Source organism: Triticum aestivum, chromosome 6B (genome assembly GCF_018294505.1).
Source record: "Triticum aestivum cultivar Chinese Spring chromosome 6B, IWGSC CS RefSeq v2.1, whole genome shotgun sequence".
NCBI classification, from domain to species: Eukaryota; Viridiplantae; Streptophyta; class Magnoliopsida; order Poales; family Poaceae; genus Triticum; species Triticum aestivum.
In genome coordinates, this window is record NC_057810.1 from 147,442,833 (window position 1) to 147,457,693 (window position 14,861).

Below are 14,861 nucleotides of genomic sequence, written 5' to 3' on the forward strand. Positions count from 1 at the left end.
GGATCAACTATCATCACATACACTCACTCTCTCACTTCTTCATGTGTCTCTAGCCTGGAGGTTGCCGGATGTCCGGGGCCCTTACCGGAAATCCGACTCCCATCACAGTATGGAATAATTTGCTTATCCCTGGCTGCCGGATGTCCGGGCCGCCCCCGTAGCACCGGATGTCTGGGCAGCCATATGACGCCGGATGTCCGGGTGCTCCTCGGAAATCCGACCCATTAGTCCAGGAGCTTTGCTTCTCTAGGGTCTGCACGAGACGGATGTCTGGCCCTCATGTCGGATGTCCGGGGCCTCACTAATATGTTGAATGTCCGGGTCCACCCCGGAATGTCCGGCCCCTTTATTTTTCCTCTGGTCTTTATGTTTCTTACTTGGCCGTCTCACTGTGCCAAACGTCCAGCCTCTCGCCGGATGTCCGGCCTAACCCTGTCACTTACACTACAACGGCCATATTTGCTCCACCACTATATATAGTCTTCTTCCTCCACGGGATTAGGTTAACACATTCCTCTCTCTCTCTCTCTCTCTCTCTCTCTCTCTCATACACCAAATCTTAGATCTCGGAGGGATTTGAGAGCATTTGTGAGAAGTTGTCCATTCAAGTGATAGATCCACTCCTTCCCCTTCATCTCACCAAAGGAATTCATGATTTCAGCAAGTCTTGAGCATTTCCCCATCGTTCTTGTTCCTCTTGGAGGTTGGAGACTCCAAGGCGGTAGGAGTTCTTCGGAGAGGAATCAACCATTGTGATTACCCCCTAAAAGTTTGTGAGGGTTTGGAGACCACCCCAAGGTCTACCACTAGTGGTTGAGAATCGCCTTCGTGGTGATATCTCAAAGAGATAATAGGGTGAACCACGTGGCGTTGGTGTTCCTTCGTGGTAACATCCACCTCTATAAACGGTGACGTAGCTTCCCTCCAAGGAAGTGAACATCGGCATACATCCTCGTCTCTCGGAGTTGCAGTTATTCCTAACCCTAGCTTCCTACTTGTGGTTACTTGTCTCTTAGCTTGTAATTACATTATATTGTGCTTGCTTGTTTAAATACTTGTTGTATTCACTCTCTTGCTTAGCACTAGTATCCCCTTTGCAATTGTTAGGCTCACTCTCATATTCCGCATTAGTGCCTAAAATTGTTAAGTAACAATTAAAATTTGGAATTGTACCTATTCGCCCCCTCTAGGTCCATCTCGATCCTTTCATCCGGCTGTTGGCTGGGAGGAATATAACCTAGCTGTGGGAATCTGCAACAACTCGCATCACCAACTATCCTCTCCGACGTGTTACGTTGGTAAACGATCTAATTAAGATCCATATGTACTTGCATCTTCGTAGTGATCCTTTTTTTTGCGGGTCATCTTCATAGTGATCCTAGACTACTCGTAAGCGCGGATTTTTTTTCTACTATGTTTTCTAACACGGTAAAATTTGGTAAATCTTGTGAGCCATAGAGTCTCGTTTTATTGGGTTGACGAATCCCGGGACTTTTGATTTGCCATACAGTGAACGACATAACTATGTTTATGGATCAATAAAATTAGCATAGCAGTGTTCCGGATGCCCCATGAACATTATTTGTCTTTGTTTATTTCTCTTTTTTTTGCCATTTTTAATTTTTTATGTACATGTTTCAATATTGTTACTCTTTTATTTTCAAAATTTTATATCAAATTTTAAGAAAAGAACATGCTTTTTATACATGAACACATTTTTTCTAGAACATGAACAATGTTGTGTAAATATTTTGTTAGTCATATGCACATCTTACAAAAAATGTTTGGACCCTTTTAAAATTACAGAAATGTTTTTTCATTTTTGGCGTTGTTTTATAAAACAAACCACTTTATTCTAAAAAAATAAATTATGAAAAAAGGAGAAAAAAGAAAAAAAAAGAAAAGGAAGGAAAAGGCAGGCCCATGGGCGACCCAAGCGGTGTTCATAAATAGCCCGCCCGCACGCCGGGGTCGTTCTTCCTGTTCCCTCCCCCTCTGTCAGTGATTTGCCTTCGCCAGGATGGAGGCGTACATGGAGGAGCTCTTGTTCTCCGACGAGCTCGACGCGGAGTGCTCCCCGTCGTGGTTCTGCGTTCTCTGTAGGAGGTCGGTTTGCCGGAGCTGTTGCACGGATCACGGAGAGTTCCACGCTGATCCTGAGGTGCACGCGCACGCAGATGCAGAGGCGCTGCTGCTTCAGGTACGAAAAGAAACCAAGAAACCTCGAAATTCTTGTGGCTTAGTTAATCAACTGTTCTCGCTGTTTTAGACGTTTGTTGTAGGAGGGTCACCCGCGCTCTCGTATCGTGACGTGAGAGATCATAGGGCCAGTTCTTTTGGTCAATTCTCCCAGAATTGACCCCTTCCCCAGCTTCTTCCAGAATTGCCATTTAATATTTTTTTACAATTCCTAGTTAGTTAAGGTCTAATTAGCTAGGAATTGTAAAAAAATATTAAGTGGCAATTCTGGAAGAAGCTGGGAGGGGGTCAATTCTGGGAGAATTGCCCAAAAGAACTGACTCATACTCTGGGTTACAACTGGTGTGGCATCCAGAGGGTGCCCGTCGACGGCGAGAGGGACAAGTTCGTTGTCCTCAGGAGGCAGCCTAACTTCAACCGAAGATTCAAGGCTCACTGTCGCGTCTGCGCTGACAAGATAGTGGCGGGGAAGGATAATGAGTACTGCAGCCCCTTTTGCAAGGTAATTTCTTGGTTCTTGTTGCCGCTGTTCTTTCTTCCTCGTGTTCTTTCTTTCCCCTGTTCTTGGTGATTTGAAGTTCACTTTTTGTGTTACCCAGCTTGATTCGGTTCACCATGGCGGAGGCAGAGCTGTGGTTCGCGCGATGGTCGACGCAGACTACCACACGCTAGCGCAGAGAGACAGGCTGTGCACCATCTGTGCACTGCCATATTCGTCCGACCACTGTCCGGACCACCGTCTCCATCACGGTGGCGGCGACAATGCCATTCTTCATCTGACCCACCTCGACGGGCGTATCCTCATCCCCGAGGATCAGCTGCCGGGGTTTCTGACGCAGGGAGTTATGGTAGGCTGAATGTTGTTTGCTATTTAGTCCATCGATTCAATCTTCTGAAAGAATTCTCAAATTGTCTGACTCTGACGCTAACTGAACTTCGTGCAGCGTGTGAATGTACAGGGGGAGCTGTTCGTGCCCGTCCGACCCCGGGGAGTACTTCTTCCAGGCCCTGCACCACCACAGGAGTGTGCCCGGCAGGGCTGCTTCCAGCCCGTAGATGCCCAGGGCCAGTCCTGCAGCCTGGTGTGTCGTCAGGTGAGTTCGTAAGTGAGAACGATGATTGCTTCTTCCAATTAACTGAATCACTGACCAATTTGATTGGGTTTGCAGCACGCAGACTGATCTTCGGGGCAGGGGAGCAGCGACGAAAAAAGCAGGAGCAACCATTTGGATTCGGAGCTTCGGAGGCAGAGTTTTGGATGCGAACTTAGCTAGTAGAATTCGGCATTCTGAATTCAGAGGCACAGCACGCATTTTGTTTCGTTAGAAAAATCGATTTAGATGCGAGCTTAGTTAACTGAACATTTTGGATGCGAGCTTAGTAAGATGTTCCTTTAGTACATTGTCTGAATTCAGAGTTTTGGATGCGAGCTTAGTTAACTGAACATTTTGAAACAATTCAGTTGCTGTGATGTTCACTGTCGACATTTATATTCAGAAGTAAGGTGTTCCTTTTAGTACATTGTCTGTTTGCTGAGATTGGTTGGTGGGTTACCGCAGAACGAGGGGAGAGGAGAGGGGAGGGGAGGAGGGCGGCGGCCGGATAGGCCGCCGAGTGACGGCTCCGCGGTGGTGGGCTCGGCGTGCGGCTCTGCTCTGCGGCGGCCGTGGAGGGCGCGGGCTGCTCTGGGCCTCGCGGGAGGTGGAGCGGCGGCCCTGGGGGTGAGGTCGCCGGCGGGCCTCGTGGTGGCTTGCGTGGGGGGCTCGGATCCAGAGCCTGGGTGGATCTGGCCCTCCCTTCAGGCGTGGTGCTTCGCCGCGGGGAGGTGCCCCGGCGGCCAGCGGCGGAGTTGTGTTTGTGCAGCAGCATGCTCACTCCCCTTGGAGCTTGGCGGCGACCATGATGGTGGAGCACTGGCTAATCCCAAAATCCAATTGAATGCATGCTGTTTGATGTAATTCTCCCAGAACTTCATCTCGAAGGCAAGGAGTGATTAGCCACCCCCAGGTGGGTTTCCATGTCCTGAACTGATATGCTGTTGTATCCTGATTTTCAATGTCTATGTTGCTGACCTCCTTGATGATTCACGGCCTTTGAGCCATTTTTAACAGCTATGTCTAACCATTTCTGTCTGAGATACTGTCATGTGAGTTAAAATACTCCACAAATTGCTCACATGTGCTTTTGCTACTTCGGATTGTTTTCTGGGAACCAAAGATGGCAAAATCTCAAAATATCCTGTGTTTTCCTATGTTGGAGTACTTGAAGTATCCGTCTTTCGAAAGTATGACCAGTTCAATTTTCTGTGCACAGTATTTTTTCCTCTTGCCAATGCAGTGAAAAGGAAAGGTTCAGTTATGGGTTTGCAGGTTGTGCTGTGAACAGGGCATCAATGGACGACTCTGAGACAAGGGTTGATGATGTTCATGAATTGGGGTTCAAAAGAACATTATCAATTGTTCAGGTTTTTCATATGTGAGCAGCTCCTTGATCGATTATTTCTATTAGATGATAATGATGTCATTTCAGTTGCGTTAGATGATAATGATCTCATGTTTATGTCATTTCAGTTGCGTCAGATGATAATGATGTTTGCTGCATCGCACCCTTTCAGCAATAGCCGTTTCGAGGGATCACAAACCTTACCAAACAGAGAGACAGAGAATTATAGAAGCTGCAGGCTTTGTGAGGTGGGCTGGTAATTTTATGAGGCCTCTGAAACCCTATACTTCAGTATGTGCTCATTACTAATATTATTTCTGTTTTTACTGTGTTTTCTTTTTTGCAGGGACGTGGTGTGTTGCTGGTGTTCGTGCTGTTTCTCGAGCATCTGGTGATAAACTTACAAAGCAGTATGTTATCGGTGATCGAGAGATCAAGGCTTGACTTTTGTTTTCTTCCTTAGTTCTCAACTACAACCTTGACTTGTAGGTTTTTGATTAGATATTCTAGGCGGTCATTACGTCATCATAACTCAACGGTAGCCTCTTTATAGAGATTTCTGATTTACCGATGCACATGGTAGGAGCTAGGGTTCTACCGGGTCTAGGACGGAGGTTGTAGGGGAAGGAGTGTACTGGACGAGGTTGGGCTCGCGGTCGCCGGCGGCAGGGCGCTGTCGTGCGCGAGGGAGGAGGCGCGGCGCAAGAGGCAGGAGGCGGCTAGGGTTAGGGTCCGGCTCCTCTGGGAGCCGGGCAATAGATTATTCTTATTGCTTAATTCCAAAAGAGTCTTACAGCTTGTTTATATAACCATGATGCTAAGGAAAATAAGATAACTTGTGGGCTAAGCCCCTAACTAAACATGCCCAGTGGGCCTCCTCCGGGTATAAGTTACCCGGTCATAGCATCTCTCCCCGCCTGCGCAAACAGTTCGTCCTCGAGCTGAAAGTCGGGCTGGCGGAACTCGTCGCGCTGCTCCCAAGTGGCCTCCTCCGGAAGGCCATCCCACTGAATCAACAAGTACCACACCCCGCGACGTAGTTGGGCCTGCAACACCTTTGCTGGTCCCGGAAGGAGGTGCCCGTCGGAGGTCGGAGGAAGCGGGGGTGTGGCCGCCGGTGGCTCCCCACGGAAGGGCTTCAGCAGCCCCACATGGAAGACGTCGTGGATGCGAGCACCGGCTGGAAGCTGAAGGCGATAGGCCACCTTCGGAATGCGCTCCAAGACGGCAAATGGCCCGGCGTAGCGAGGACCCAACTTGCGCTTAGCGCGTGGGTCCAGGGACTGTGTAGAGCGGTGAAGAAGGCGCAGCCACACCCAATCGCCCACCGTGTACTCCGCCTCGCGATGGTGGCCGTCGTAGTAGTGCTTGGCCAGCTGCTGGGCCTGAAGGAGGCGTTGCCGGACCTCCGCAAGCATCTCGTCACGGTTGCGAAGAAGATCGCCCGCTGCCTCCGTCCGAGCCATCGCCGGGTACGGTCGGCCGTAGACCACCTCGAATGGCGTAGCGCGCAGGGCAGAGTGATAGGAGGTGTTGTAGCAGTACTCCGCCCCACGCGAGCCAATCCACCCAAGCGCGAGGACGATCACCTGTGACACAACGCAAATACATGGCAATCACCTTGTTGACCACCTCGGATTGGCCGTCCGTCTGAGGGTGGAAGGCCGTGCTCAGGCGGAGCTTCACGCCCGCCATCCGGAAGAGATCGCGCCAGACATGCCCCGTGAACACCGGGTCCCGATCGCTGACGATCGAAGAGGGAAACCCGTGGAGGCGGACGATGCCGTCAAAGAAGGCATGGGCCACGGACGCTGCTGTGTAGGGATGGCCGAGCGCGATGAAGTGAGCATACTTGGAGAAGCGGTCGACCACCGTGAGGATGACGGACTTGCCGCCCACCTTGGGAAGGCCCTCGATGAAGTCCATGGAAATATCAGCCCAGACCTGAGAGGGCACCTCCAAGGGCTGCAGTAGGCCAGTCGGCCGCAGTGTCTCCGTCTTGTTGCGCTGGCACGTCTCACAAGACCGCACCCAGTCCCGGACCAGGGCCCGATCACCGGGGATGTAGAAGTCGGCGCGGAGACGATGGAGGGTTTTCTGCACACCCTCGTGGCCGTCCGAGTGTGCCAGCAGCAGAACCTGGTGACGGAGGTCATCGTGGTCCGGCACGAAGATATGGCGCCCATGCAGGAGCAAGCCATCTGCTAGGCGCCACAGCTCCTCCAGGTCGCCGGCAGCAAGTCGCTGCCGAAGGAGCTGAGTGTCCGGCGCGGCCGCGGTGGCCCGACGGATGTCGGCGAAGAGGGCGAAAGATGGCCCCGAGAGGATGCAAAGCGCCGCCCCCTCGGAGTCGCCGACGGCTGCGTCGTGGTCGGCATCGCGGCGAGACAGAGCGTCGGCCACAGTGTTGAGGCGGCCCGAACGATACTCGACGGTGAAGTCGAAGCCAAAGAGCTTGCTGATCCACTGATGCTGCGGCACGGTAGACAGCCTCTGGTCCAGCAAGAACTTGAGGTTGTAGTGATCCGTGCGAATCCGGAATGACCGGCCCCAAAGATAAGGCCGCCAATGGTGCACCGCCTGCACCAAGCCAATGAGCTCCCTCTCATAAGCCGCGAGCTTAAGATGGCGCGCAGCGAAGGGCCTGCTGAAAAAGGCGAGAGGTCCATCGCCCTGATGAAGGACGGCGCCGAACCCCACACCGGAGGCGCCGCAGTCCACGACGAATGGCCGGTCGAAGTCAGGCATCTGAAGAACGGGACCCGTCGTGAGGGCCCCCTTAAGGGCCTCGAACGCCGCTGTCGCCTCCTCATCCCAGGCAAAGGCGTCGCGACGCAGCAGGCGCTGAGCGGGGACGCGATGAGGTTGAACTCCCGGATAAATTTCCAGTAGTAGCCGGCAAGACCCAGAAAGCCGCGAAGAGCCCGCGGTGAGTGCGGTGTCGTCCAGGCCGCGACGGCCGCCACCTTGTCGGCGTCCATAGTCACCCCCTCGGCCGAGATGACGTGGCCGAGGTAGGCGACTGAAGGCGTCCCGAACGAGCACTTCGAGCGCTTAAGATGAAGATGATGTGCTCGAAGCTCGTGGAAGATGACGGCGACGTGCTGAAGGTGCTCTGCCCACAAGGCGCTGTAGATAAGAATATCATCAAAGAAAACGAGCACAAACCGACGCAAGTAGGGGCGGAGGACGTCGTTCATCAAAGCCTGGAAGGTTGCCGGAGCGTTGGAGAGGCCAAAAGGCATCACCAAGAACTCAAAGTGGCCGTGATGAGTCCGAAACGCCGTCTTGGCGACATCATCCGGGTGCATCCGCAACTGGTGGTAGCCCGACCGGAGGTCGAGCTTGGTGAAGAAGCACGCCCCATGGAGCTCGTCGACCACCGGAATAGGAAACTTGTCCTTGAGCGTCATGCGTTAAGGGCGCGGTAGTCGATGCAGAAGCGCCACGTGTCGTCCGACTTGCGAACGAGGAGGACCGGCGCCGAAAACGGCGACGTGGAGATCCGGATGATGCCCAAGGCGAGCATGAGCGCGCACTGCCCGCTCCAGCTCGTCCTTCTGCAGCTGGGGATAGCGGTAGGGGCGCACTGCAATCGGTGCCGTGCCCGGCAGGAGATGAATGCGGTGATCATACACCCGGGCTGGCGGAAGTCCCTGAGGCTCCTCGAAGAGGTCGCCGTGCTGCCGCAGTCGGTGATCCAACAGTGGGTGCTCGGGCTCGGTGGTGGTCGCGGCCAGCTGAAGCTGCGGCGTCGTTGGGTAGGCGCCCCCAACGCCCTCCCACCGGATGCGACGACCGAGACGCCAGAAGGTCATCGTCAGGGCATCGAAGTCCCATAGGATGGGACCGAGAGTCCGCAAGAAGTCGACACCGAGGATGAAGTCGAAGCAGCCCAAGTCGATGCCGGCGCACCTGATGGTGAAGTGCTCGCCGTCGATGGTGATGGGCACGTTTAGCGCCAGCCCATGGCACCGGAGGCGGTCGCCGTTAGCCACCGTGACTTGAAGTTGCTCCCCGCCCGTTGGCTGAAGCGCTAAGCGGCGCATGGTTGCCTCGGGCAAGAAGTTATGTGTGGAGCCCGTATCCAGGAGGGCCACCAGGAGCTCGCCGTGAATCATCACCGGCAAAAGCATCGTCCGCTCGTCGCGGATGCCGGCAAGCGCATGGAGCGAGACCACCAGTGCCGTTGCCCGGGCGAGCGCGGGAGCGGTCTCCGCAGCAGCTGGTGGCGGCAACTCGCCGAGTCCGTCGGCGGGTGTGTCCTCCTCGACGTAGTCGACTGTCTCCAAGTAGAAGAGGCGCGGGCAGACGTGGCCCGGCACGTAGGGCTCATCGCAGTTATAGCAAAGCCCCCGGCGACGTCGCTCGAGCTGCTCAGCCTGAGTGAGCCGACAGAAGGGCCGCGTCGCGGCTGGAGCGGCCGCTAGGGTGGCCGGGGGCATCCGGCCCGGCACGGGGGCTGTTGGGGGTGGCCTGGCGGCGGGACGGCCACCTCGGGCCGGTGCCGCCTGTTGTAGAGCCTGCGCTCAACACTCGAAGGCGTGGGCGTAGTACATGGCCTTCTGGAGGTCCTGGGGTCCCCGAAGCTCCATGTCCACGCGGATGTGATCCGGAAGACCGCCGACGAAGAGCTCGGCGCGCTGCTGCACCGTCACACCTGGCGTGTGGCATGCCAGGGCCTGGAAACGGTCGGCGAAGTCCTGCACCGTGGAGGTGAAAGGGAGGCGGCCAAGCTCCGCCAGTCGGCTCCCGCGGATCGGCGGCCCGAAGCGAAGGAGGCATAGCTCGCGAAAGCACTCCCAAGGGGGCATGCCGCCCTTGTCCTGCTCGAGGGCGTAATACCATGTCTGTGCGGCACCCCGAAGGTGATACGAGGCGAGCCAGGTGCGGTCCGACGCGAGGGTGCGTTTGCCCGCGGAAGAACTGCTCGCACTGGTTGAGCCAGTTGAGGGGGTCCTCAGTACCATCGTAAGTGGCGAAGTCAATCTTGGCGAATCGTGGCGGCGTCTGAGTCTGACCGCCATGGCCTTACGGCTCGGTGGTGCGGAGTAGCGAGGAGGGTGGCACCCGGTCGGTGGGGACCGGGGGTTCCCCGCGGAACGGCGGGTCAGCGCGGCCCGCGTAGGCACTTGCGGAGCCGGACGGATCGCTATACTGTAGGGCGGGCGCCGGCTGGTCCCTGGCCATGGTGTAGTCCGGCTGCGGCGACGACCCAGACAGCCAGGCCGGGAGCGGTGACGGTGACGATGGGAAGGGGACCTTCTGGATCGGGACGCCTCCCGACGTGGTCGAGGCCGGCCCGGTGCTGAACGGCGGCGGGGCGATGGACGCGGGGGGCGCCGCGAGGGCCGGCGCTGGCCATTGCGGCCACTGCGGGGTGGTGGCCGGCGGCGGTTGTAGCTACAGCTGGGGCTGCAGCGGCCCAGCGAACGTCGCGGAGGCCGCCGGGGTGGCGGATACCACGGTAGGACTGGCGGGCCAGTGGCGGCGGCCCGTAGGGGCTGGCTAGGTACATCCGGATCCCCTGGACCGCTGTGACCAGGTCGTTGAGGACCCTGGTGACCTGCTCCGGGGTGAAGACGGCGGCGGGTGGTGCGGTGGAGGGATGCATCTGGGCGGTGGAGTCCAGCGGCGCGGAGGCCGAGAGCAGCGGCGCGGTGGTGGAGGTCGGCATCGGGAGGGATGGTGTGGGCTGCGGTGAAGACATGATCGAACCGGAGCTAACTGATACCAAGGTGGTAGGAGCTAGGGTTCTACCGGGTCTAGAACGGAGGTTGTAGGGGAAGGGGTGTGCTGGAAGAGGTTGGGCTCGCGGTCGCTGGCGGCAGGGCGCCGTCGTGCGCGAGGGAGGAGGCGCGGCGCTAGAGGCAGGAGGCGGCTAGGGTTAGGGTCCGGCTCCCAGGGAGCCGGGCAATAGATTATTCTTATTGCTTAATTCCAAAAGAGTCTTACAGCTTGTTTATATAACCACGATGCTAAGGAAAATAAGATAACTTGTGGGCTAAGCCCCTAACTAAACCTGCCCAGTGGGCCTCCTCCGGGTATAAGTTACACTGAAGTTACCCCGGTCATAACACATGAACTTCTCATCCAAGATGTTTGTTGTTTTCGCATGAAGAACAAATAATGGTCACCCATTCTCCCTTATAAGAGGAAGATCAAGGCTATTACAGTTGGTGATTGAACCTTTTATCAAGTCAACCTTCTTAATCACTTTGCTTCACTGTTATTTACAGGAGGAGGTAGTCAACAGCTGACTAGAATTCCTCACCCATGCTAGTGATGGGCTGTGGGGTTTTGTAACTAACGATGTTTTTACTGAAGATTCTCCTTCACATAGTGATATTTTCTGTAGTTCTCAATGGGCTGCCCCGGATTTTCTATTTCCAGGAAGCTGTTGCCATGGTCAAGCCAATAGAGGATCCTGAGCATGCTGCAAAGGGACTGGTTCAAGAAGCTTCCCAAAGAGCAAACGCCGACACATGACCGTTGTCATTTGTGCCCAAAGGATGGAACAACGTTGACTGGTGATGTACCGAGTGGCGAGTGAGGAGGTTGCCAACGAACTAATCTTGATAATTGTTCTTGTTCTTCCGTGGTGCTGTATCTGCTGTTGTATATGATGCTCGAACAAGATGTCATGTGGCGGCGGCACCCTCCCCTGCTGCGAAACCAAACTGACTTGGCCTGAGTTTACAGTTTAGCCTTGGTTCCATCCTCCTAGCTATCCTAGATGGTAGGTGATGTCGGAGCAGAGGGGTACTTTTCTTCTTCTTGCTGAACCTTACACTGCGCAGCTTCTATGCTGGTGCTTCATGCTAGTGATTTTTATCATCAGTAATGTAAAGGCATGCTTGAATGATTTTAACAAAGTTGCTCTGCCTGTGATGTCATACCTAAGAGTTCAGAATGGTGCGTGGTTCTTATTCGAAAGCTTTCCTCTTAATAAAGCAGAGCCAAAAAACCAACTCTTGTATCTCTCTTTACTAGTAGAATGCTGGTATTACCACATCCGGGACCAATTATGGATTCAGAATCACGCTGACATAGTTCAGCATATTTCATAGGTATTCTCAGACATGATGCATGCCGTTGAACTCTGTAAGTTTCACATAAACCGTAGAACCAAATGATTATCCCAATCGTCAAAAAACTGACATCGGTTTTTTAGAGGCCTAGCGCGAGCTCCGTTTCTGTCGTTCGATATGACACACAAATCTTGGAGCAGAGGGTTGTGGCATGTCAGATTTCGTTTCAGATCGCGCCGAAACAAAAGAAGCGCGAACAATGTCATTTGAACACACAAGCCCACCGCACTGGCCAGGGCATCTAGATTCCACCTAGGACATCTTAGTTCAATCGTACCCCCTCTTCTATTTTCATCCTTTTTACAAAGGGAATATGCAAAAAAAAAGATACTTGGCAAATTTACAACATTTCTTTTTCACTAGGTGGCAAAATATGCCAAAAAATAGTTTTAGGTGCATGGAAAAAATATTTCCTTCTTTAATTCAGTCATGGCAATTTTATTAATTCATTTTGTATTTTATCATGGCAAAAAATTTGAACCATGGAAATTTTAGTTTTTAGCCATGCAATTTTAACTTGTGAACCATGGCAAAAAAATGTTTCATAGCATGAAAATTTTATATTTTTTATCATGGAAAGCATGGAAAATTTATTTTTGGATCATGGAAAAATTCACAATTTTTTCTTAACACAAAATGACATGGGTATAGAAAATATGTTTTCCTTCAAGTCATTGCAATTTTGTAATTGTATTTTCTTGGTTACGTAGCAATTTGTAATGTTTTAATAGTTTATTTCATATAGTCTCTTGGCAATGACACAATTTTTTGGTTTAAAACATGGCACCTTTTTTGCACCTTATTATGCATTATTATTATTATTACATGGCGATTTTGTTGTTGACAATTATTTCTTTAGAAAAACAGCAAAGTGGGCCTAGCTCATTTTTACTACATGTTCATTTTTTGTTGGGCCATCAAGGGCCGCTGCAAAACTCTTCCAGGAGTGGACACATGGTTCGCTTGATGAGACCCCTAATTGTTGAATAACCCCAGCACATCGTCTAGATTAAAAACATTATTCCAAATTTGCGAACATTACTTTGTAAACATGAATATTGAATTTCCAAAAAAAATTGAAACATGGATATTTTTTCTATCTTACAAACATTTTTTGAAAATGTGACCATTTTTGCAAATTTATGAACAATTTATTGAAAATACGTTTTTAATAACCTGTGAATGTTTTTGAAAATGCGATATTTTTCCAAATTTACCAACATTTTTCAAGACTCTGATATTTTATGAAATTTGTGAACCTTCTTTAAAAACAAGAACATTTTTCAATTTTTCAATTTTTTTAAACATGTTTTTTTAGTTTGCCATTTTTTTAATTATGAACATTTTTTATATTTGTGATTTTCTAAAAAAATAGAAAAAACCCAAATACCAAATTTTTTTTGAAGGAACCAAATACCAATTAAAAAACCCGGTTCAGGAACCTCCTTTATGGTTCCCAAAACTAGTTAAAACCAGCTTGGAACCTCCTAGAAAGTTACCCAAACTTTTAATAGGACAGCCCTGCTCACTGCTTGATCGCCAACTCTTGTGCGAAAGCTCGACAATGTGATGCAGAATGTGTTAGGGCATTTCCCAATTGAAGTCCATGATTGTTGATTGACAAAAAAAATGTTAGGGCAGTCCAAATGCTTAAATCCTCTATAACAGTAAGCTCCTAAATTTTAAAGAGTCCGTAATTAGTTGAGATATTCGATTAGAATTGGGTCGACCGATTTTGATCGGGTCAACAATTTCTTAAAACTCTCATTCAGTTCTTTTATACTATACACCGTCCTTCCTAATTTTTAAGGCCTCACACTCAATTTAGGTATTCAATTTAGAACCGGTCAACCGATTTTGACCGGTTCAACACTTTCTCAAGCTCTCCCATTCAATTCACTATGTTTCCTAATTTTAGAACTCTTCCATTCAATTGAGATATTTAATTTTGGATTTGGTTTATGACTTCGACGGGACCAATAATTTTTTAAATCAATCATGAGCAATCGGCCTATAAAAGCATATCAATCCCGCGCACCTCCCACCACCTGGAAACAAAAATAAGCGTCACCATGTCATATTATAGCACCATATAGTAGTACATGCGACCAGCGACACAGAAATATTCCATCACTAAAGGGCCACCAAAATCACTGCACTATAAATAAAAAGAAAACACACTCTATCATCTCCCCCAGCACCACACCAAATATTCTATCTATTCCAAAATATAAGGGGTATTAGTTTTATAGAAAGTCAAATTTCTTTAACTTTGACCAAGTTCAGAGAGAAAATACCAACATCCACAATATTAAACAAAAATGTATGGAAATTAATTTTATGATGAATTAAAAATACCTTTTTGATATTATGGATTTTTGATATATTTCTCTACAAATTTGATCAAATTTAAAAGGTTTGAATTTTTATAAAAAACTAATACATCTTATATTTTGAAATATAATGACTATCTTTTGAATCAACATGGCAATGGGTACCCGCTACCCACGAATCCGCCGGGTAAAAACCCTATTAGGGTAAGGGTATGGGAAATTAAAATACCCATGGATTTCTAAATGGGAAAAAACAATACCCAGTGGGTAAGGCGGGTACGGGTATGGGAAGGCAATACCCATAGCCGCGAACCCTCGAACCCGTATAATAATAACCCTGTCAAGTAGGTCCCACGTGTCATTGACTTAGATGCTACCACGGGACCCAGCCGCCCCAACCCCTCCAAATTCCCGATCCGAAACTGCGCCCCACCCCCTTCCGCCGTCACACACACCACCAAATTGTGCCCACTTTCTAACCCTAGGCGGTCAACGCCGCGCCGACGCCAAGTCACCGCTGCTGCTGCATCAAAGCAACCCGCCGCCTTTGGCCTGCTCCTTCTTCTGATCTCCTAGCTGGGTATATGTGCTGAAATATTGTATATATGTGCTGAGATGTTGTCAATATGTGTAAAAATACGGAAATATAAATGCTCAAGTATACACGCCTAACTAGGTATTTTTACCCTCGGGGATTACCCGTACCCAGCTGGGTACGGGTATGGGAACAGTTTGAAACCCAGGGTGCGGGTCCAGGTATGGGTATGGACGAAATTTTTTGAGACGGATGTGGGTA

General features: G+C 50.9%; 1 protein-coding gene across 18 annotated transcripts; it reads left to right on the forward strand.

Annotated features, from left to right (window-relative positions):
• Positions 1–3,739: 3,739 nt before the first annotated feature.
• Positions 3,740–11,537, forward strand: LOC123136252 (uncharacterized). 18 transcript variants are annotated; one of them, XR_006466720.1, is made up of 6 exons: positions 3,740–4,206; positions 4,311–4,483; positions 4,555–4,674; positions 4,770–4,889; positions 4,988–5,051; positions 11,035–11,537. XR_006466720.1 is itself a non-coding variant. In XM_044555588.1 (5 exons), the coding sequence occupies exons 1-4, from the start codon at positions 4,417–4,419 to the stop codon at positions 5,034–5,036; spliced, it is 339 nt and encodes a 112-aa protein (XP_044411523.1). In that variant the 5' UTR covers positions 3,740–4,416; the 3' UTR covers positions 5,037–5,051; positions 11,035–11,537. The 18 variants fall into 18 exon arrangements, 2 of the variants coding, with proteins under 2 accessions (XP_044411523.1, XP_044411522.1); XR_006466719.1 differs by having other exon boundaries at positions 4,569–4,674; XR_006466724.1 differs by having other exon boundaries at positions 4,417–4,483.
• Positions 11,538–14,861: the final 3,324 nt, after the last annotated feature.